The sequence below is a fragment of the Macaca mulatta genome, chromosome 7 (assembly GCF_049350105.2).
Source record: "Macaca mulatta isolate MMU2019108-1 chromosome 7, T2T-MMU8v2.0, whole genome shotgun sequence".
NCBI lineage: Eukaryota > Metazoa > Chordata > Mammalia > Primates > Cercopithecidae > Macaca > Macaca mulatta.
Window position 1 is genome coordinate 178,443,557 of NC_133412.1, and position 23,606 is coordinate 178,467,162.

Here is a 23,606-nt window from a genome sequence, read left to right on the forward strand (position 1 = left end):
AAAAATGCTATACAGAAACAAAATAGTGCTTTAGGTTTATTGCTATAAAACACATACCCTTTAAACTAGGGTCCATGAGGATTAACTTTCGACATCAGGGGACTGTCAGAGGTCGTGGACACCCCCAGCCCCAGCCAGGTGCTGAACAAGGTAAAAATAATTTGCTCTGCAACCCTGTGTGGGGGGGAATAAAAGTAACCCAGCGTCCATTTAATAATGCAGCCAAGTGAAATTCCTTTCCCCACCTTACAAAGCACCATTAGATAACACAGCCGAACCGATCCTGCAGAAAGGTCGCTGGAGGGTCAGGCCGTAACTAACGCCACATTCCCATTTTGTTTGCTGGATAATTTTTTAATAAAGTAAGGTTTACATCACTGATATTTAAGAATGGCTATATGCACAAAAGAAAACACACCTTTTTGGCTAAGGGGTAAAGAAGTTAGAGAAAGCGTGAGAAACAGGGAGCCTGTGGGGTGAGGCGGGGCAGGAGCGGAAGGCCGCAGGCACCCCCAGCTCACTCCCTGCCTGCGGCAGCACCCATGGCCCTACAGATCAAGGTGCCATGAATGACAACAAGGATTCAGATCTCTTTCATTCTAGACTTCAACCTAGCCTTAACCTTTTGTTTCAGCACCAATCTAACAGAGCAGTGCAGGCATTTCTCATCCAGCAGCAATGCTGTTTCCTCACCCAGGGCGGGTGCCTGGGCTGACCCTGACGGGAGCCTCCAGAAACACTGCCTTAAGAAGGCACCACTGAGGGGTTCTGAGGTCCCTGAAGACCAACTGGTGCCCGTGATCTCCAAACAGACAAATATTTGACCTTTGTCTTCAATGACATTTACATATAAATAGACATAAATAAAATCCTCCATAATTTACACTTAAGTCTAGGAAGATGTGGCTCCCACAGATTTTCTAACGACAAAAAAAGTGTAGCTGTGTGCGGTTCTTGCTTTTCACCCAGGTCTCCCTGTAGCACAGAACATAGTGAAGTATCATCACACACACACTTAAAGTAAAACATGATACATTCACACTGTTGACTCAGACTGTAGTGATGCTCACTGCGAAAAAAAAAAAAAAAAAAAGCCCTTATTTAAACCTTAAAAAAACGAAACACACCAACTGCAATTGTTTAGGCTATAAAAGTTCTAATGTAGCAGCAAAGGATGTTTATAGAAAAAATATACTTTTAAGAAAATAGCTGAAAAAATCTAAAGAGATAAGGTATAAAAAGTTTAAAAAATATATCTTAAGACAAAATACTGCCCAAAACATATAAAACTGAATTGTAAAAATTCACCTATCTAAATGTAAAGGAGGTTGATGCAGCTGTGGCCTGCCGTCCTCTACAGTGGGGGACACAAAGAGACACAAAAGTCCCAGGGCTGTGGGGACATGAGAACTGGCCCAGAGACAGAAGCCTTCCAGAACAGCCTCTGCCTGGCCCTCCACAGGGGGGAAGTAAGTGGGATGGGCCTGGGGCTGCAGACCCCACTGGTAATGGGCTGTTCTGGGATTTCTCAGAATCAGCAGACAGGGCAGCAAGGCTGGGCCGCTGGCGGCAGGCGCACCCTCCGTGGGAGCCAGTGCTCACGTGTCCATGCGTCAGAGGCGGCTGTGAGCGCTCAGGGATCCTGCTCAGGTCTCCACCAGGATCTCCACTACATGGTCCAGCTCGCCCAGGTCAGACTTGCAGCTGGCGCTAGGGCCCGGGGTGGCTGGAGCCAAGCCCTCGAGCCCTTCACAGGGGCCTGGCCTGGCGCCCCCCATCATGCCTGTCAGTACTGTGTCCAGGTCGTAGTAGGGACTGTCCACATCTGAGAACAGCTCTTCCATGCAGCTGGGGTTTTTAGTCTCCAGCGTTTCAAATATCTGATCAAGTGACTTGTGAAAGCTTCCTCTGTTTTCTCGAGGGCCATCCATCTCCCAGACGCTGCTCTGCGGGTGCCTTGGTGCCTGCGCTGAGGTAACTGGGCAAAGGTCAGAAACTGGGCCCTGTGTGTGGCCATCTCCCAACCCAGGGGCAGGACATGCCCCCTCCTGCTCCCACGCTGCACGGCACAGGATCTCCGTGGAGACCAAGCGGTCGAGTGGCGCCCGCCCTGCAGCCTGGGGTGCCACTGCGCGCCACGTCCCATCCTGCGTCATCTCCTCTTGGATCTGCCGGACCGTGTTGGCAATGAGGACTGAGCGGCACAGATTGGGCTCCACAAGCATGTGGCAAAGCTGCAGCTTCACCAGAGACATGTCCAGGAGCGACTGCCGCTGTAGGCTGTACGAGGACACGGTCTTCAAGCCGGCCAGGGCTCCCTCCACGTCTTCCTCGTGGCCAACACATTTCCTCTTCAGTCCTCGTGCAAACATTGTGTCCTGCAGAAACCAAGGAAGATACCACTTAGCACACAGCAGACTCTCTAGCAGACAACGCCCCTTGGATTCCGTCTGACTGCCCTGACTGTACACAAGGAGCAGTCACTCTGTAACAGGCAGGGAAGTCAGAGCTGAGATGTGGAGCCCAGTGGGAGACCCCCTCAGATCAGCTGCCATCCTGTCTAATCCAGGCAGAGTCACGTTGTGAGAAACAACAAACCTCTAAACTGTACCACAGCAGTGATCTCCAGCAACAAAAGGTAAATGAACTAAAAGTAGGAGAAATATATAAGAGAAATATAAGTGTTTGACAGCTTGGCTGAAAATCTGTATCAAAAAATCAAATTGTAGTGCATACAAAAGAAGAGACCCTGGGGTAACATGAGATGAATGTGAACCATGCCAGCCTGCAGAGGGCGCAGGGCTGGGGACAGGGCCGGGCGCACACACCTACCATTCCAACTTCCCTCAGGATCCTGCCTGGGACAAAGTCACTTCTGTGTTCAGAGGGTTAGTGCCTTCCCCCTCAATACTTTCACTAAAAGCCTCTATATGTCGCAGACAGCCATGCTGGAAAGCTGTGCCACCAGGAACGTGCAGGGGAAGGACTGCAGGGCTGTATGCTCTTCCCATGCAGCGAGTGGGCTGTGTTTCGTGCACAATTCTCCAAGGGACACAGGGTCCCCTGGCAGAGCCCATGTGGCCCTGGGCAGCCCCTTGTTCCCACACCCACCCATGCTGCGTGCCTTAGGGATCACACCCATTCCTTGGCTCCCCCCACCCGCCCCCACCAGTTCATTTCTCCCAAGGTGCAGAGGCTCTGCCTGGCTGCTTTCTACTTGACATCTCTCAGGGTCAATGCCCTCCACTGGAGAGCTCTTGACGAGTTGGCACAACCATGGCTTCAGGGGCCACCTCCTCCCTCTCATCCCAACTCCTTTCTCTTCAAAGGAACCAAAACATGGCAAGGTGTGTGTTGGGGGGGGCGGGGGGAAGGGGGGTTCCCCACCAGTGTGTTGTGGCAGCCCACAGCTGGCCAAGGCAGCATTTCTCAGCATGTGTCTCAGCAATGGCGCTGCTGGTTGAAGATGCAGATTCCTGGACTTTACCCCAGACCTGGGCAACTCCAGGCTGGTACCTGAGGCTCAGCCTTGCTGAGCAGGCTCTACTCAGACGCACAGCACAGATGCACTAGATGGACATCGGCCATGTCTACTCTTAGAAATACAAGTCTGTGCAAACTTTTTTTTTTAACTGATTCTAAATTGGGATATCTCTGGGGCATTAAAGGCAGAGCAGAGAAGAGGGTGGGCTCTGGCTTTTGACAGGTGCCATTCTGAGCCAGTGCCGCCTGTGGGGAGCTGGGAGGATGACAGCTGGCTCAGGGCCACACTGGCCGGCAGAGTCTGACAGGACAAGCATCTCACACATGATTAAGTTTACCTCTTCTCATGCTTGTGATGTAGTGAAATATTATTTCAAATCAAGTTATGCATAAATAGGGTTACAATCTTTTGAATATGCAAACTTTGGAACTTCTTTTTCTCTTAGTCAATCTGATGGCTCCCTGTGACCAGGGTATACCCAGGTTGCTTTTGGAAAGCTGGGGTATGGGAGGCATATGCTGTCTCTGCTCGGGGTCTGGAGACCAAGGATGGGAGGTTCTGCAGTGCGGGAGAACTGGCTGCCAACCATACCCCTTCCCAGGAGCCCCTCTGGAGGCTCCCACCTGCTGGTCCTACCTTGAATCAACAGAAGAAAGGTTCCCCCTGTTCTCTGAATTTCCTTTCAGTGTCATAGATCTCAATTGCCTGTGCATTTAACACACCTAAATGTTTTAAAACTAAGTGACGTCTTGGGCATTTATCCGAGAGAAATAAACCAATGTTCATGCAAAAACATGTTCCAGAATGTCCATAGCAGCTTTATTTGTAATAACTCCAACCAGAAACAAGGAAAACGTCCCTTTCACCTGGGCATGGTGACACACACTCTGCTCCATTTATGCCACCAAATCCTACTCTGCAATAGAAAGGAATGAACTGTTGATACACACAACAGATCCTTCCACAAGGGAATTATGCTGAGGGAGAAAAGCCAACCTCAGAGGAGTGCCTGCTGTGCGATCCCATTTATGCCACACTGCAGTGCTGACCCAGAGCTGAGGGGTGGCATGGCTAGAAAAGGACCTGTGCAGGGAGATCTCGGGGGTGAGGGCCCTTCTGCTCCTGGGCTGTGGGGGTGGTTCCACTCTGACTGCACAGCACGGGACACACGCACATGGGCCTGCAGCAGCCATGTGATCACATGGACCTGGGGCCTGGCTGTGCATCCTATGAGGATGCCAACCCTGGGGAGCAGAGGAAGGGCACACGGGACCTCCTAAACACTGCTCTGCGACCTCCCCTGGTTCTACAATTATTTCAAAATTAAAACTAAAATAAAACTTACATAACCCTAGCTTATTTCCCCTACAACACCAATTTCCCCAGCAGCATGCAAGTGTCACCACAGGCACAACCCTCCGGCTGTGCACCACCTCTCACACCTGCATACACCAGCTTCTCAACTAACTCTACATGAAGGACACTTTACCACCAAAACACATTTAAACATTTCAACTACTTCTGGTAAATATTCAAGTTCTTTGTGTCAGCCACAAATTTAACTTTTCAGAGGTTTTCATCCCAATCCACTGAGAGTGCAGTGGTACCATCTCAGCTCACTGCAACCTCCACCTCCCAGGTTCAAGCAATTCTCCTGCCTCAACTTCCCAAGTAGCTAGGATTATAAGATGTGCACCACCACGCCCAGCTAATTTTGCATTTTAATAGAGATGGGGTTTCACCATGTTGGCCAGGCTGGTCTCGAACTCCTGACCTCAAGTGATTCGCCCACCTCAGCCTTCCAAAGTGCTGGGATTACAGGCATGAGCCATCACACCCAGCCACATTGTTTAAATCACTGGCTTAAAATTGCTAAGTATATTGAGAATTAACATAAGGCTATGTCAAACTACAAAAGACACCCTGTGTTGAGGAAAAGATGAAGTGCCACGGGTTCCTCTGTGGGAAGTCACTATACCTTTTGGGTTTTTAGTTTCTCTTTCAACCCTATCTCAATCCCAAGCCTGCATAACAATGGATTAATTTAAGACCCAAACCAAATCCTCTTGAACAGCATGCATTCAGCCCAAGTTTACAGACAGAACCACCCCTGGCTGCCTCCCTTGACTCTGGACACCCAGCAGCACAACCCCCATAATGTAGGGTCTACAAGAGGTCAGCAAGGCTGACCAGGACAATGAGGGCAACTCACAGAAGGAACGAGAATACCAATGGGACAGACCAAGAAGACCCACAACCACACTGGCAACCAGCTCAGGAAGCTGGCCCAAGCTCCTAGTATCCTCTGGGTCCCACTTTCCTTTCCTCTGAGTCCTTAGAAACGCCAGGTCATGAACCTCCCATTGGGGATCTTAAGAGGATGAATTAAATGCTTGGCCTGGTGCTGTCAGCAGTCCTAAGGGCAGCACTAGGAATCTGTGACCATCGGAAATCACCCTAACAGCTGCTCTGAGCGAGGGAATACACCAACAAACAATGGCGGAACCACGCACAGAAGCAGAACTATCAGCCGTAATCTGCGGCAAGTGGTCCGAAAGCAGCCCTTTACCTTCAGTAACCAGCCAGGAAGCCGGGTTGCCCTCGTCATTCTTGCAGGAAGCCTGGCTGCTTTCTCTAGGAAGCTAAACAGTCATTTCCACAGCAAGCAGCCCAAAATGGCCAGGACACGATTAGCTGACAACCTCTCCAGTTTTTGTCCCTGCTTCCAATTTAGGACCAACCAGAGAAAGCCAAATGTGTTCTAAGCCATCTCATAGGAGCCCCACTTCTTTCTGTTGTTGTTGTGTCACCCAGGCTGGAGTGCAGTGGCATGGTCTCAGCTCACTGCAACCTCCACCTCCCAGGTTCAAGGGATTCTCCTGCCTCAGCCTCCCGAATAGCTGGGATTACAAGCATGTACCACCAGGCCTGGCTAATTTTTGTATTTTCAGTAGAGACGGGGTTTTTACCATGTTGGCCAGGCTGGTCTCAAACTCCTGACCTTGGGTGATCCACTCACCTTGGCCTCCCAAAGTGCTGGGATTATAGGTGTGAGCCACTGTGCCAGGCCAGGAACCCCACTTCTAACCAGCCACCCCAGTCCCCCAAGTCAGCAGCCTCCATCAGCCATCCCTGAGCTTCCCTGGTTTCCACTGTAAAGCTCTCCTGTTCCCTCGCCTGCCTATGAGTTTCTGCCAATCACAAGGGAGAAGGGCCGCACCCTTGCTAGGGTAAGCTCTGGATAAACAGCCTCTGCCTGTTCTCACCTGGTTGCTTATTTCCACAGCTCACTGTAGACAATCTGGAAGAGTATCAAAAACCACAAAACAAATTTCCTCTCAGGATCCTATCCACTCAGAAAAAAAGTCACCACCTGGGTTCTTCCTTTCCTGGGTTCCTCCTTTCCAGCTGTTTCTCCCAGCACTTTCCTCTCTGCATAAGGGAGGGAAGTTTCATACTACTGACAATTTTCCCAATCACAAATGATACCAGTTTCTAACTTTAGGTGCTTTGGTATTTCTAGCATTTGGCTTCCTCAGCCTCGACTCTACTTACTAGGGTGAGGTGCAGGTACATTTTTAAGACGCTTGACAAACATCAAACTGCATCCTAAGAAGGTGGAACAATCCATCAACCTTCCCCTGCACTAATTTCTGCACACTTGCTGGTAAAGCTTCCTCTTGCTTTTCCAAGTCTCTGAGCCCCACAGCTAAGCATTCCTTCCCTCCTCCACTAAGCTCCACCTCTGTGTTCCTATCCTGTTCCACAGCTGCTCTCTGCCAGGGCCAGACACCCTGGCCTCCCTGTGTAGGTCCTTTTCTGGCCATGCCACCCTTCAGCTCTGGGTCAGAACAACAATGTGGCATAAATGGGATCCCACAGCAAGCATCCTTCTGCGGTTGGCTTTTCTCCCTCAGCATAATTCTCCTGAGATCCTTGCAAACTGTCTTGTGTGTCAACAGTTCACAACAGAGTATGATTTGGAGGCACAGACGGAGCCCAGCGTCACCGCGCCCCAGTTGAAGGGGACTTTTTCCTTGTTTCCAGTTTGGAGTTATTACACATAAAGCTACTAAGGACACTCTAGAACATGTTTTTGCATGAACATTGGTTTTTCATTTCTCTTGGAAAAATGCCCAAGAAATAACCGTTTTATAAAATTTAGGAGTGTTAAATGCACAGTCAGTGAGATCTATCACACTGAAAGGAAATTCAGAAAACAGGGAACATTTTTTTCTGTCTATTCAAGGGCAGGACCAGCAGGTGTGAGCCTCCAGAGAGGCTCCTGGGGAGGGGTGGCGGTCCTTGGCCTAGTTTCATCTCTCTCAGTTGTAAGCATTCTTTTTTTTTTTTTTTTTTAAAAGACGGAGTCTCACTCTGTCGCCTGGGCTGGAGTGCAGTGGTGCCATCTCAGCTCACTGCAACCTCCACCTCCCGGGTTCAAGCAATTCTCCTGCCTCAACTTCCCAAGTAGCTAGGATTATAAGGTGTGCACCACCACGCCCAGCTAATTTTGCATTTTAATAGAGACGGGGTTTCGCCATGTTGGCCAGGCTGGTCTCGAACTCCTGACCTCAAGTGATTCGCCCACCTCAGCCTCCCAAAGTGCTGGGATTACAGGCATGAGCCATCACACCCAGCCACAAGCATTCTTTTAAGACTTAAACAGGCCGGGCACAGTGGCTCACGCCTGTAATCTCAGCACTTTGGGAGGCTAAGGTGGGCAGATCACAAGATCAGTAGATTGAGACCATCCTGGTCAACACGATGAAACCCTGTCTCTACTAAAAATACAAAAAATTAGCTGGGTGGGGTGGCACATGCCTGTAGTCCCAGCTACTCAGGAGGCTGAGGCAGGAGAATCGCTTGAACCCGGAAGGCGGAGGTTGCAGTGAGCAGAGATCGCGCCACTGCACTCCAGCCTGGGCGACAGAGTGAGACTCCATCTCAAAAAAAAAAAAAACACTTAAAATAAGTTGAATGCACACGATCTGGCGTATTCTGACAAAGGAATGCAACTCAGCAACAAACCTCAATGATTTATGCAACATGGATAAATTTCAAAACATTATGCTGAATAAAAGCAGCAAGACACACACAAAAATACGTACTGTAGGATTCTATTGATCCGAACCTTCAGGACAGGCAAAGTTAATGGAAGTTGTGAAAACACAGAAGGGTAGCCACCATCCGGGTGGGAAATGCTACAAGGGGCCAGAGGGAATCCTCCAGAATGATGGAGATTCTCTCGCCCCTTGTAGCACTTGCGTAACCCAGGGACCTGCGTAGATGTGCCTGGGTTATATAAGTCCTACAAGGGACGAGAGAGAATCTCCATCATCCTCCACTGCATCTCATCCCATCCACAGATCCCATTCTGGTACCATGAGAATATTCCTGTTCAGTCACTTCAAATCATTGCTGTCCAATGTTCCAAATCTCCAGCAGCTAATTCTGTGTTGTACCCAATATTTTAAAATGCTAACAAGTTTATTACTATTAATACAAAAAGGAGTAAAGCTCACAGGTGTTTTTTACAGTCGCGTGACCCCTAAGAGCTGTCACCCACAACGTGCGTTCAGGGGTGAAGAGGATAAGGTTGGGCCCGGAGAAGCTGGCCTGTGAGGATCACCCTGAATTGGGCCATATCTGTGTTTGGGACAAAGTCACCAAGAGCATCATCTTGACCAGCCCTGAGGGATGCCTGGGCTGGGCCCAGCTCCCTGAGGGCCTCCAGTGTGACTCTGGCCTGAGGCTGCTTAACTCCTTCTAATATGGAAGGAAGGGCCCTATACCATACGGGCGGGGCTGTGGAGCCTAGCTCCCTGCTCAATTTTTTTTTTTTTTAAGAAGGAGTCTCATTCTGTCCCCCAGGCTGGAGTGCAGTGATGCAATCTCAGTTCACTGCAACCTCCACCTCCCAGGTTCAAGCGATTCTCCTGCCTCAGCCTCCTGAGTAGCTGGGACTACAGGCACGTGGCACCACACCTGGCTAATTTTTGTATTTTTTGCAGAGACGGGGTTTCACCATGTTGTCCAGGCTGATCTCCAACTCCTGACCTCAGGCAATCCGACCACCTCAGCCTCCCAAAGTGTTGGATTACAAGTGTGAGCCACCATGCCTGACCCCCTGCTCAGTTTTGAAGCTCCTTCTACACATCTAGTTAAATGCCTAAAATCCCACCAACTCCACAGGGTGTCAACGGGACAGCCAAGGCGTTCACCCCTCAGTCAACTCCCAGCACCGCCCTTAGGCTTCTAAACCAAGCATCAACCAGAAAGAGAAAAACCAAGAGGGTCAGACAGACTGAAGATATGTCTGACATGGCAGGTGGGACAGCCTACAGGCCACTAGGGACAGAGTAAACTAAGCCCACGGAGGCAGAGGCCAGCAGAGAGCAGCCCCGCAGTGCTACTCAGGCAAGCAGAGTACAGCTGAGGGACCGGCCCTTCACTACAGCAGCAGCCGCCACACCTTCGTGGCTGAGCAATCCCATGAGGCTGGCTGAAAATGCAGATTCCCAGATTCTGACCAATAGGGCTGGGACTGCTGGGGACAGACTCAACTCTGACCTAACCTGTCACCTTCACAGCTGGACTTGCAGCCACTTCGAAGTTTCGGGTTAAGCAAATTATCAACAATTTCCATTTCTCACACATCAGATAAGCTTTGAAATACTCTATCGGAAAAACAGGAAGAAGAGGAGCAAGGTCTTCAGTCTTGAGATCTACTGAGTGGGAGCTCCACCTTCCACTACAGTCTGCTGGAGGCTGTTCCTGAACAATTACTGATACGTTAATTTCAGGGGTTATTTTTGTTTTGTTTTGTTTTTGAGACGGAGTCTTGCTCTGTCGTCCAGGCTGGAGAACCTCCGCCTTCCGGGTTCAAGTGATTCTTCTGCCTCAGCCTCCCGTGTAGCTAGGATTACGATTACAGGCATGCGCCATCACGCCCAGCTAATTTTTGTATTTTTAGTAGAGACGGGGTTTCACCATGTTGGCCAGCTGGTCTCGAACTGGGGACCTCAGGTGATCCACCCGCCTAGGCCTCCTCCCAAAGTGCTGGTAAGTGTGAGCTACCGCGCCCAGCTAATTTCAGGTACTTTTGTTACTTGGAACGATACACCTTCCTTTCCCTGAAAACATGTTCCAATGGCAAGTTGAGGGAAACTTCCTGGCCCCTTTTCTAAGATAAAGCCTACCACTCTTCCTAGAAAAAGGGTGTAACTCACTTTGTGTTGATTTCCACCCTAATTATAAAACATGGTGACACTTGAAAATAGAGTGGTTGTACGTAGAAAGTTTATAAAACCTAAGTTTTGGGAACAGGCGATGTTTTTCTGTGGCTCACTTTGAGAGAACGGTTATCTGGGTCCTGCCGTCTCGTGAGTCCCACACGAAGGCCACAGGAGAGGCGAGGCAGCGGAGACCCTCTATTCCAGCAAGCTGTAGGAGCCTTTGTCACGACGATCCTGTTTACTGGACGAGAAGCGTTTGAAAACGCGCAGGGAAGCTTGCCTCTGACTTCTGCAAATGTCTCGGGGACTCTTCCTAATCCCACCTCGGAACGCCGGAGGAGCCCAGGAAAGACGGCGCTGGCCGACCCGCCCGGGGTCTGGGCCTCCTCCCACATCCTCGGCCCTCTCCGCGGCCGGGATCCAATTGAGGGGGCTGCAGCGCGCCCTGGCCCGGTTAGTGAGGTCGGCCGGGGACAGGGCGGGGGCGGCCGTGGCGGGGCGCGCCCGGCGTTCCCTCCGCGGCAACTAGAGCCGAGGTACAGGAAACGCCGCTGCGTACCCCAGCCGGGCCCTCGCGAAGTCGCTCCCGTGTGGGGCCGCCCGGAGGCCTCGACGAAGCCCCAGCTCCGCAATCCGCATGGAACGCAGACGGCGGCCCGGGCCCCTCTGGTTCCCCGGGCCCCCTCAGCAGCGGCCACCCCGCGGTGGAACCAGCGCCCAGGAGGGCGGCGAGGGCGCCCGCGGCAGCCCCAGCGGGAACCCTGAGCGCCGCCTCCGCCCCGGACCCAAGCCAGCGCCAGGAGCCACAGACTCCGCGTACCGCCCCCGGGCTCCTCCGCGCCCGGCAGCACAAACGCGCGCGCCGCCGTAGACGCCCTCGCGGTCAGCCAGACCCGCTCACCTGACCCGCGAGGCCGCCCGCCGGCTCCTCTGCTCAGCCGCCGCCACCGCCGCCGCCGCCGCCGCCACCAGCTTCCCGCCGCTGAGGGAGGAGCGCCCGCCGGCGCGGGGCGGGGCGTGCGACCGCCACTCAGCGTCCACAAAGGGTCGACGCTGCGCCCTCCGCGCGCCGTGCCCACTGATTGGCCACCCACGGACCGGGGGCGGGGCCTCTTGTTCAAACCCGCGCGGGCGGGGCATCTGCGGCGCGTGTTCCCGCGCTGCGGCGACGGCCGTTGGGGCTCGCGCGCGCCCTCGGTCGCCCCGCCCCCGCCTCCGCCTCCGCGCCGGGCCCCGCGACGCCCACGCCGCGCCGGCTCCCAGGTCTCCCCGCGCCCAATCCGGCCCCGCCCAGCCCCGCCGGCTCGCAGGTCTCCGCACGTCGGGTCCTAAACTGAATGCGCCTGCGCTGGGGGCCCACGTGGTGCCCTCGGGAGGGCGTGGCGGGGCAGCCTGGTAGGGGCTGATCCTCTCTCCCTTCTGCCTAGGTTAACTTCTCTGCCGAGGGATCCGTGCCGGGGTGGGGAGGAGCCGGGAACGGCAGTTCCCGGGCGGCCTGGGCTCCGAAGTCTATCCCAGCCTCTCCAGAAACCGCGGTTATCTCTAGAGGCTTCCCAGGTTTACACGTAAGAAATGTAACGTGAAAGTAGAAAGCAGGGAAACACGTGTTTTAAATCTCTTAGTGGAAAAGGTTTTAAATAGGATACAAGAGTCTAATATTCTTTGAACGCCTGCAGCAGGCCCGGCAGGCGTGGCTGCAGCTGAGAACCCTGTGCTGGTGGTGGGGGAATCCTCAGCTGAATCCGCAGATGCGGATGCGCCAAGGTCAGTGGTTAATGCTGAAATGCTGTCGGAAAAAGCTGGGAGTGACGTTGGGGCGCTGCTCACATAGGTCTCTAGGATAAGAGGCGTCTTAAAGCACCAAAAGGAAGAGTGGAAGAGTATTCCAGGAGAGGAATGGCTAGGACAAAGCCCGAGGCAGGGGCAGGAAGAAGTCTCAGTGCAGTGAAAAAGAACCCTGTGATCTCGTGGGAAAGTTTAAATGTGAGAGGTGGAGTGATTTTGAGGCTGTTCTCTGAGTGGGATGGAGACTACTGGGACGGTCAGCAGAGAAGGAACTGGGATCTGAATTATGCTTGAAAAGAATCACTGTTCTTATTTAAAAAAAAAACGGGTTTATTTCGCCCATGCTGGAGGACAGTGGCGTGATAATGGCTCACTGTATCCTCGAACTCTTGTGCTCAAGTGATCCTCACGCCTCAGCTTCCCACGTAGCTGGGACTACAGAAGTGTGTGCCACCACACCAAGCTAACCTTTTTTTTTTTTTTTTTTTTTTTTGGTAATTTTGTAGAGACAGAGTATTGCCTTGTTACACAGGCTGGGCTCCAACTCCTGGCTCCAACTACCTTGGCCTCCCCAAGTTCTGGGATTACAGGCATGAGTCACTACAACCACCAAGAATCACTGTTGGTAGAAGATTTGGAGGAGGCGGCAGGAAGGCTGGAAGTAGAAAATCCTATTAGGTTATTTTCCAGGTAAAAGAAAATGGGACTTGACAAAGGTGACTACCTGAGACTTTAAAGTTTATGCATATCAAAGTGAAAAGACTAATGGGGAAAAAAGGTTTTCCTGGCTGTATCCCACATAAAGGTTAAATTCCTTAATATACAGATATTCTGCAAATGAAATCTAGATCACCAAAGAAAAGTGGTTTGGACATGGTGGCACCCACCTGTAATCCCAGCTACTCAGGAGGCTGGGGTGAGAGAATCCCTTGAACCCGGGAGTTGGAGGCTGCAGTGACCTATGATTGCACCACTGCACTCCAGCCTGGGCAGACAAGAGCAGTGGAAATTAAAGCTGTGCTGGAGTGCCGTTTGCCACAGGTCAAATTGGCAAAGATCTAAAAATAATGTCTGGAGTAAGATAATATCTTCCAGAGCATATTAGTCTATTCTCAGGCTGCTAATAAAGACATACCCGAGGCTGGGTAATTTATAAAGAAAAAGAGGTTTAATGGACTCACAATCATGGCTGAAGACCTAGGAAAAGCAAAGGGACGTCTCACATGGCGGCAGGCAAGAAAGTCTGTGCAGGGATCTCCCCTTTATGAAACCATCAGATCTCAGGAAACGTATTCACTATCCAGAGAACAGAACAGGAAAGATCTGCCCCATGATTCAGTTACCTCCCGCCAGGTCCCTCCCATGACATGGGAGTTATAGGAGCTACAATTCAAGATGAGATTTGGTGTGATATTTCGACATATATATACAAAGTATAATGATCCATCAAGGTAGATAGCGTATCCATCACCTCAAACATCATTTCTTTGTGTTGGGAACATTCAAAATCCTCTCCTCTACCTATTAGAAAATATGCAGTAAGTTACCGTTAACTGTAGTCATAAAATATTAACAGGCTTGCTAGGACATAGGACCAGAAAAAGAAAACATAGAAGCCGTCTATGGTTACACCAGGATTGGAGTCATATTTTTCAGTAACACTAATGTATTCAGGAAAATTGATGACAAGGAGAACTAGAATCCATTAAAAAAAAGACTCAAAGGCCGGGTGCGGTGGCTCACGCCTGTAATCCCAGCACTTTAAGAGGCTGAGGTGGGCGGATCACAAGGTCAGGAGATCGAGACCACGGTGAAACCCCGTCTCTACTAAAAATATAAAAAAAAAATTAGCCGGGCGCAGTGGCGGCCGACTGTAGTCCCAGCTACTCAGGAGGCTGAGGCAGGAGAATGGCGTGAACCCGGGAGGCGGAGTTTGCAGTGAACTGAGATGGCGCCACTGCACTCCAACCTGGGCGACAGAGCAAGACTCCGTCTCAAAAAAAAAAAAAAAGACTCAAATTGAAGAAGCAGCATCAGTCTTACACAGTCTTCCAGGTGATAAAGGGGAACTCTTCTTACCAATTTGTTCTACAGGGCTAACAAATTTGATACTAAAACTCGAAAGGGACGTGATGAGAGAAAACACACAGGCTATTCTCTCTCATGAACACAGTTCAAAATTGCAAACCACATATTAGCAAATCAGATCCAGTGATAATGTGAAAAAGGTAGCTCATCACAACCAAGTTGGGTGTACTCCAGGAATTGGAGTACAGTTGATTTCACATTGCAAGGTCAACATGATTCATAACAGAATTAAGGAGAAAAAAAGTATGAAAATCTCAGTGTAGAAACATCTAGTAAAATTCAATACCCCTTCATGGTATAATCTTTAGCAAACTAAATATACAAGTGCAAAGTTAGGAACAGCCCCAAGACCACCCTCAAGTTTGAAATTCACTAGAAGGACTCACAGAATTCCCTAGAAGCTATTGTACTCATGGTTATGGTTTATTACCATGAAAAGGCTCATTAAAATTAACCAAGGGAAGAGGTGCATGAGGCAGGGGCCAGGAGAGGCCATGCGGAGACTCCAGTTGTTCTCTTGGAGTCACAGATAGTGGTATTGCTGGTGAAAATGTGTCACTGAGCTTGAGTCCAGAGTTCATTTACTTCCCAAATGAATATACACATTTACTCTATTGCCAGTCAAAATCCCAGGATATTTTTGAAACCTTACAAAATACTATTAAAAATCTAGAGAAATGGCCGGGCACAGTGGCTCATGCCTGTAATCCCAGTACTTTGGGAGGCTGAGGTGGGCGGATTACCTGAGGTCAGGAGTTTGAGACCAGCCTGGCCAACATGGTGAAACCCTGTCTCTACTAAAAATACAAAAATTAGCCAGGCATGGTGGCATGTGCCTGTAATCCCAGCTACTTGGGAGGCTGAGGCACGAGAATTGCTTGAACACAGGAGGCGGAGGTTGTAGTGAGCTGAGATTGATTGCACCACTGCACTGCAGCCTGGGCAACACAGCGAGACTCCGTCTCAAAAAATAGATAAATAGGCCGGGCGCGGTGGCTCAAGCCTGTAATCCCAGCACTTTGGAAGGCCGAGACGGGTGGATCACGAGGTCAGGAGATCGAGACCATCCTGGCTAACACAGTGAAACCCCGTCTCTACTAAAAATACAAAAACTTAGCCGGGCGAGGTGGCAGGCGCCTGTAGTCCCAGCTACTCGGGAGGCTGAGGCAGGAGAATGGCGTGAACCCGGGAGGCGGAGCTTGCAGTGAGCTGAGATCCGGCCACTGCACTCCAGCCTGGGTGACAGAGCGAGACTCCGTCTCAAAAAAAAAAAAAATAGATAAATAAACATAAAAAATAAAAATCTCGAGAAATACATGTGAAAGTCTAGCCTATAGATAAAGTAAGAAAGAAAAGTATTAAGGAGGAGACCCACCTCTATATCAGTTACCTTTTGCTGTATGATACACTTTTCCAAACTTAGTAGATTCAAAAGGCAGCCTTTTGTTTGCTGGCATTTCTGCGGTTGGCATTTCAACTGGGGTCAGCATGCTCTGTCTCATGAGGTATCAGCTGAGCTCACGCAAGCGTTTGGGTCTTGGCAGGGATAACTGACTCATCTCTGCTCTGTCATCCTCCAGAAGGCCAGCCCAGGCAGGAGGCCTTCCGGCGGTACCAATACAGGGGCTCTTTTTACACTTTCCTCTGCTCAGCTCACATGTGTCAATGTCCAGGTGGCCAAAACACATCTGGCCAAGCCTAGGGCCAGTGTGGACATGAGATGACAATTCCCTGGAGGACATTATTATTGTTACTATTATTTTGAGACAGAATCTTGCTGTGTTGTCCAGGCTGGGGTGCAATGGTGGGATGCTCTCGACTCACTGCAACCTCCACCTCCTGAGTTCAAGGATTCTCCTGCCTCAGCCTCCCCAGTAACTGGGATTACAGGCACGTGCCACCACACCTGGCTGATTTTTGTATTTTTAGTAGAGACAGGGTTTCGCCATGTTGGCCAGGCTGGTCTCTAACTCTTGACCTCAAGTGATCCGCCTGCCTTAGCCTCCCAAAGTGCTGGGATTACAGACGCGAGCCACTGCACCCAGCCTATTATCATTATTATTTTGAGACAAGGTCTTGCTCTGTGGCCCAGGCTGAAGTGCAGTGGTACAATCACCGCTCACTGCAGCCTTGACCTCCCCCAGCTGAAGTGATTCTCCTGCCTCAGCCTCCCAAGTAGCTTGGGCTACAGGCACACACCACCACACCACACCTAACCAAACGTTACTGTAGTCTACATCTTACCAGATACTTGAACATACTGTAAGTAAACTTAAATATATACTTAGTAATGACAGATATTGCTGTATACTGTAGTAAAATGAAACAAATATATACAGATGCTCCTCCACTTAGGATGAAATTATGCCTCAAAAACCCCATTGTAATTTGAAAATATCAAAAATAAGTTGAGAATGCATTTAATACATCTAACCTACCAAACATGCCTTAGCCTAGCCCATCTTACACATCTCAGAACACTTAGCTTCACCTACTGTTGGGTAAAATCGTCTAACACGAAGCCTGTTTTATAATAAAATCTTGACTATCTCATGTGATTTATTGAATACTCTACTTTCACTTTTTTCACCATCACTGAAAGTGAAAAACAGAATGGGCGGGTGGGTACTTGGAAGTATGGTTCCTACTGACTGTGTATTGCTTTTGCACCATTGTAAAGTCAAAAAATCATAAGTCAATCATAAGTCAGAGACCATCTGTATCTACAAGAATCCACAGGAAATACTAAAATGAATAGTGAAATTGTGAAAATGGTAAAGCTTTCTCCCATTACCAGTAAAGAGACAAAGATTCCTCATCTCCTGACTCATCTCCGCTCTGACTCATTTCTACCCAACGTCGTACTCTAGGACCTAGCTATTGTAAGAAGGCAAGAAAAAGAAAGGAAAGGTATGAAGATTTGAAAATGAACTAACATTATCATTAATTTCAGAAAGTTAGAATTTATAGAAAATCCAAAGGATGCTGGGTGCGGTGGCTCACACCTATAATCCCAGCACTTTGAGAGACCAAGGCAAGAGGCTCACTTGAGGCCAGAAGTTTGACACCAGAGCAGGCAACATAGTGAGACCTTGTCTCTACAAAAAAATTTTTTAAATTAGCCACATGGGCCAGGCGCAGTGGCTCACACCTGTTATCCCAGCACTTTGGGAGGCCAAGGCAAGCGGATCATGAGGTCAGGAATTCAAGACCAGCCTGGCCAGTATGGTGAAACCCCATCTCTACTAAAAATACAAAAATTAGCCGGGTGTGGTGGCACACAACTGTAGTCCCAGCTACTTGGGAGGCTGAGGCAGAAGAATTGCTTGAACCAGGGAGGTGGAGGTTGCAGTGAGTGGAGATTGTGCCACTTCACTCTATCCTGGGTGACAGAGCAAGACTCTGTCTCAAAAAAAAGAAAAATAAAATAATAAAATGAGTCAGGTGTAGTGATGCACCCCTGTAGTCCCAGCTACTCAGGAGGCTAAAGCAAGAAGATTTCTTAAGCCTGGGAGGTTGAGACTAGTAAGCCATGATTATACCACTGTCACTCTGGGTGACAGAGCAAGACTCTGTCAAGAAAGAGTCTTGGAAGAGAGAGAGAGAAAGGAAGGGAGGGAGGAAGGAGAGGGAGAGAGGAAGAAACGAAGGGAGGGAGAGAATCCCCAGATAAATTGTTCAAATTAATAAAAAGTTAATGTGTAAACAAATTGTATACCAACCTAAGAGGATGGATGGGCTTGTAATAAGCAGCTGTGTCTCAGCCAATCATAGCAGCTGAATGTCCAGCCAGTCAGAGGCTGAAAGCTGCCAAAACATGACCAAATAAGGCAAACACCAAATGCAACCAATCAGGTTATTTCTGTATGTCATTTCCTCTTCTCTGGCTATACATATAGCCTGCAGAAATTGCTGCGTGATGCATTCTAAACCAGTCTGGGCTGTTTCCCGGGTACATGAATGTTTTCTCTGCTTAAACTCAGTTATGTTTAACTTGTCTTGGATTTTTATTTTTTTAATACAATCAATACAGGAAAATCAATTCTATTTGTATATATAAGAAACCATTGGCCGGACGTGGTGGCTCATGCCTGTAATCCCAGCACTTTGGGAGTCTGAGGCAGGCGGATCATGAGGTCAGGAGTTAGCCTGACCAACATGGTGAAACCCCATCTCTACTAAAAATACAAAAAATCAGCTGGGCGTGGTGTTGGGCGCTTGTAATCCCAGCTACTTGGGAGGTTGAGGCAGGAGAATCGCTTGAACCCAGGAGGCAGAGGTTGCAGTGAGCCAAGATCACACCAGTGCACTCCAGCCTGGGCAACAGTGCAAGACTCCATCTCAAAAAAAGCTAGAAACCATTATAAAATACTTTTTTAATGATGTCGTTTGCAAACCACTAAAAACATCAGCACCTAGGGATAAATCTAACATGGAATATGCAAGACCTCTACGCAGAAAACTACAAAGCATTGCTGAGAGAAATCTAAATAAATGGAGGAATAAACCAGGCATATGGATTGGAAGACTTACTCCTGTAACAATATCAGAGATCTCAAAATTTATCTTCAGATTCAAAGCAATCTCAGTCAAAATACCAACTTGTTTTTATGGGAATTGACAAACTGATCTCACATTTTTATGGCAATATAAAGTGCCAAAAATAGCCAAAACAACCTTGAAGAACAAGAAAGTGGTGAGCTGGACAATAACTTTGGAGATCCATGTGGCAGGATCTACCAGACCTGCACACACACCGAGCCTATGACTTAGGATTGCTTGTCGGGATGTGCGCAATGGAAAGGCATGCCTATGTTCACAAAAAGATTTATACAATAGTATTTGTAGCAGGGTTATTCATAGTAGCCCTGTGAAAGTTGTCAAATTCAAAATGAAATCACTTGTGACAATCCCCTGGCTAACTGGAGCTGGGGAAGGGCATGAAGGGAGGTCTCCCATGTACGATTTGCCTGATTACAAGAACTATCACAAGATGTTTCCAAACCACAGGTCACTACACATGTCACACAAGGACAGCCAGCTGCTTATACAAGAACACTTGCCTGACACGTGGTCTCACAAGCCCAATCCAAAACTGCAAGAGCCTACCTAACTCACAGATGACGAGTCCTACCTAGCAACTACCAACACTTGCCAGTCAGAACTCACCAGCTTAGGGCCAGGCACAGTGGCTCATGCCAGTAATCCCAGCATTCTGAGAGGTTGAAGTGGGAGGATCACTTGAAGCCAGGAGTTCAAGACTAGCCTGGCAACATAGTGAGACCCTGTCTCTATAAAAAAGGATTTAATTTAAAACTATGAAAAATAAAATCTCACCAGCTCTTATAAGATGCTGCCAGCTCCAATATACTTTCTTTCAAAATAACTTGTGTAGCCTACACTTTCCCTAATAAAACCCTAGCCTTTTCCCTTCATTCTCTGGACATACCAGAGACCACTGTGTTCTGTATGTATGTCCCAGATTGCAATCCTACTTCTTATACCCAAATACAACCTTTTATTTAAACTTAGAGATTCAACTCTGTTTTTTTTTTAAAGTTTTTTTTTTGGGGGGACAGAGTCTCCCTATGTCGCCCATGGTGGAGTGTAATTGCGCGATCTCGGCTTGCTGCAAGCTCCACCTCCCGGGTTCAAGCTATTCCCCTGCCTCAGCCTCTTGAGTAGCTGGGATTACAGGCGTGCGCCACCATGCCCAGCTAATTTTTTGTATTTTTAGTAGAGATGGGGTTTCACCATGTTGTCCAGGCTAGTCTCGAACTCCTGACCTTGTGATCCACCCACCTCAGCCTCCCAAAGTGCTGGGATTACAGGGGCGAGCCACTGCACCCAGTGAAAGCTCCAACCTGAAAACAACCCAAATGTCTGTCCCCAAGATAATGGACACTGGAGGTGGGTATATTCAACAGTGGCACACTGTTGTGAGATGAGATGAGCAAACATTGCTGCACACAAACAAATGATGGGTCCCACAAACATAACGTTTCGGGAGAGAAGCCAAACTCGAGTAGTGACTGCTTCCACAGATGGAAAGCTCAGATCAGGCAGAGGGGCACTGTACCAGAGAATGGACCTTGGGCAGCACGGGAGTCTCCCAGGACCTGGAGACCATCACTGTCTTGATCTGAATGGTGGTGTTGAATCTGTTTTGTGTGTTCCCTTTCAGGGCATTCTATGTTTTGACTTCAATAAATAAGTACATTAGGCCAGGCGGGGTAACTCACGCCTGTAATCCCAGCACTTTGGGAGGCCAAGGGGGGGGTGGATCACGAGGTCAAGAGATCGAAACCATCCTGGCCAACATGATGAAACTCCGTCTGTACCAAAAATACAAAAATTACCCAGGCGTGGTGGTGGCGCATGTCTGTAATCTCAGCTACTTGGGAGGCTGAGGCAGGAGAATCCCTTGAACCTGGGAGGCGGAGGTTGCAGTGAACTGAGATAGCGCCACTGCACTCCAACCTGGCGACAGACCGACCCTCCATCTCAAAAAAATTTTTTTAAAAAGTACATTAAGTACTGTGTCTCATACAATGTATCTATGGCTGGATCCCCAGGGGCTATCTCTGGGTGGTCCCCTGGTGGCTGGGGCTCAGGCCAGGCTAGAAGGCTCCATGTCTGTCTTTTTGTTCCTTTGGAATTACCTTCCATGCATATGTATTACCTAGTCAAGGAAGAAAAGCTTCCCTTTAATTAAGAAAAAAAATGCGTTCAGCTTTTCAGCCTCGCAACTGAGCCCCTTCACTTGGGAGCAGCCTGGGTGTGTTTGTGCACAGTTCAGATTCCAGGCAGGACACTGCTATGGCCCTACCCGCCCCCTCATCACTCATCCTGACTCCTGGGGCCTACCCTGGGGCTAGGGGCTGCTGGGGCTGTGGTAGGGTGGAGACATCAGGCCCACATGTACCAAGAAGTCCCCAGAGAGTCAGTGAGGAGATGCTCAGGACACACCTGTCAGGGCAGGCCCTCAGCCTGTGACTAAGCCTCCCAGCCACCTTTTTCTTTTCCTTTGTGTTGTTTAATATTTTTGTCACAAAGAGCAATGATCACTGGCAGAGCTGTCGCTATTTAAATGGTAGGAAGTGCCCCTTTTGGGACTGGGCCTGGTGGCTCATGCCTGTAATCCTCGCATTTTGGGAGGCCAAGGTGGGAGGATCACTTGAGTTCAGGAGTTTGAGACCAGTCTGGGTAACATAGCGAGACCCCGTCTACAAAAAATCAAGAAATTAGCCAGGCGTGATGTATTGGTTGGTTTTCACACTGCTATGAAGTACAGTGTGACTGGGTAATTTATAAAGGAAAGAGATTTAATTGACTCACAGTTCAACATGGCTGGGGAGGCCTCAGGAAACTTACAATCATGGTGGTCGTCAAAGGGGAAGCAAGACACCTTCATAAGGTGGCAGAAAGAAGTGCCGAGCAAAGGGGGAAGAGCCCTTTGCAAACCATCAGATCTCCTGAGAACAAATTCACTAATGTGAGAGCAGCATGGGGGCACCGCCACCCCCATGACTCAGTTACCTCCACTTGATCTCTCCCTTGACACGGGATTATGGGGAGTACAATTCAAGATGAGATTTGGGTGGGGTCACAAAGCCTAATCATATCACGTGATGTCGCCTGCCTGTGGTTCCAGCTACTCAAGAGGCTGAAGTGGGAGGATCACTTGAGCCCAGGAGGTCGAGGCTGCAGTTAAGCTGAGATAGTACCACTGCACTCCAGCCTGGGTAACAGAGCCAATGGATTGGCTGCAATAACAGAAACTGAAAGGAAAATAAATCTCGGGACCCCAAAATCACTAAGCCAACGGGAAAAGTCAAGCTGGGAACTCCATCAGCAAACCCGCCTCCCATCCTATTCCTAAATAAAATAGCTACAAACAAAAAAGCTATGTCCTTCCCTCAAAATGTGTCCACAAGAAAATGCCTTGTGGGCAAAAGACAGGCAGAACTCAAGAGTCCTCCCTCTGCTCCGGTGAGACAAACGCACAGCTGGTGGCTCCTTTGCCCTATTGTTTCACTAAGCCAGACTAAGGCATAAGTGACTATTCCTATAAATTGCGTATTCAATTAAAGGCTAATCAGAAACTCAAAAGAATGCAAATGTTTGTCTCTTTACCTATGACCTACAAGCCCCCTTCCCGCTTTGAATTGTCCCACCTTTCCAGACCATTGAAACAATTCTCCTGCTTCAGTCTTCTGAGTAGCTGAGACTACAGGCACCCACCACCATGTTTGGCTAATTTTTGTATTTTCAGTAGAGACGGGGTTTCACCATGTTGGCCAGGCTGGTCTCGAACTCCTGACCTCAGGTGATCCACCTGCCTCAGCCTCCCAAAGTGTTGGGATTACAGGCGTGAGCCATGCACCCAGCCTCAGATGCTTTTTGGTTCACAAATTGGTAACCAACAGAAAGGACTCTGAGTGATGGTGACCCTGACCTTCAACAAATCTATCAGTGCTTGGTACCAACTTGAGCTATCTTTACGGCTCAAACCAATAGGACAAATTGCTGAGGACTGGGAGCTTCCCTCCCTCCAGAGAATCCCAGATCTCCTAAAATTTGATTGAGATCTACAGTTTATTTTTCTGTACAACTGTCAGAGGCATGTGAACCAGAGCAACTCCATCTTGAATAGGGGCTGGGTAAAATGAGGCTGAAACCTACGGGGCTGCGTTCCCAGACGCTTAAGGCATTCTAAGTCACAGAATGAGACTAGGAAGTTGGCACAAGATACAGGTCATAAAGACCTTGCTGATAAAAACAGGTTGCAGTAAAGAAGCCAGTTAAAACCCACCAAAGCCAAGATGACCACAAGAGTGACCTCTGGTCATCCTCACTACTACACTCCCACCAGCACCATGAGAGTATACAAATGCCATGGTAATGTCAGGAAGTTACCCTATATGGTCTAAAAAGGGGAGGCATGAATAATATACCCTTGTTTAGCATATCATCAAAAAGTAACCATAAAATTGGGCAACCAGCAGCCC

General features: G+C 49.1%; 1 protein-coding gene across 2 annotated transcripts; it reads right to left on the bottom strand.

Moving 5' to 3' along the window:
• Window positions 1–333: 333 nt before the first annotated feature.
• CDCA4 (cell division cycle associated 4) lies at window positions 334–11,942 on the bottom strand. Of its 2 annotated transcripts, none has more exons than XM_015144604.3 (2): window positions 11,624–11,942; window positions 334–2,378 (listed from the first exon to the last, which is right to left on the bottom strand). In XM_015144604.3, exon 2 carries the CDS (start codon window positions 2,370–2,372, stop codon window positions 1,647–1,649), a length of 726 nt encoding a protein of 241 aa, XP_015000090.1. In that variant the 5' UTR covers window positions 2,373–2,378; window positions 11,624–11,942; the 3' UTR covers window positions 334–1,646. The 2 variants fall into 2 exon arrangements, with proteins under 2 accessions (XP_015000090.1, XP_077798167.1); XM_077942041.1 differs by having other exon boundaries at window positions 10,836–11,702.
• Between the last annotated feature and the right edge of the window lie 11,664 nt (window positions 11,943–23,606).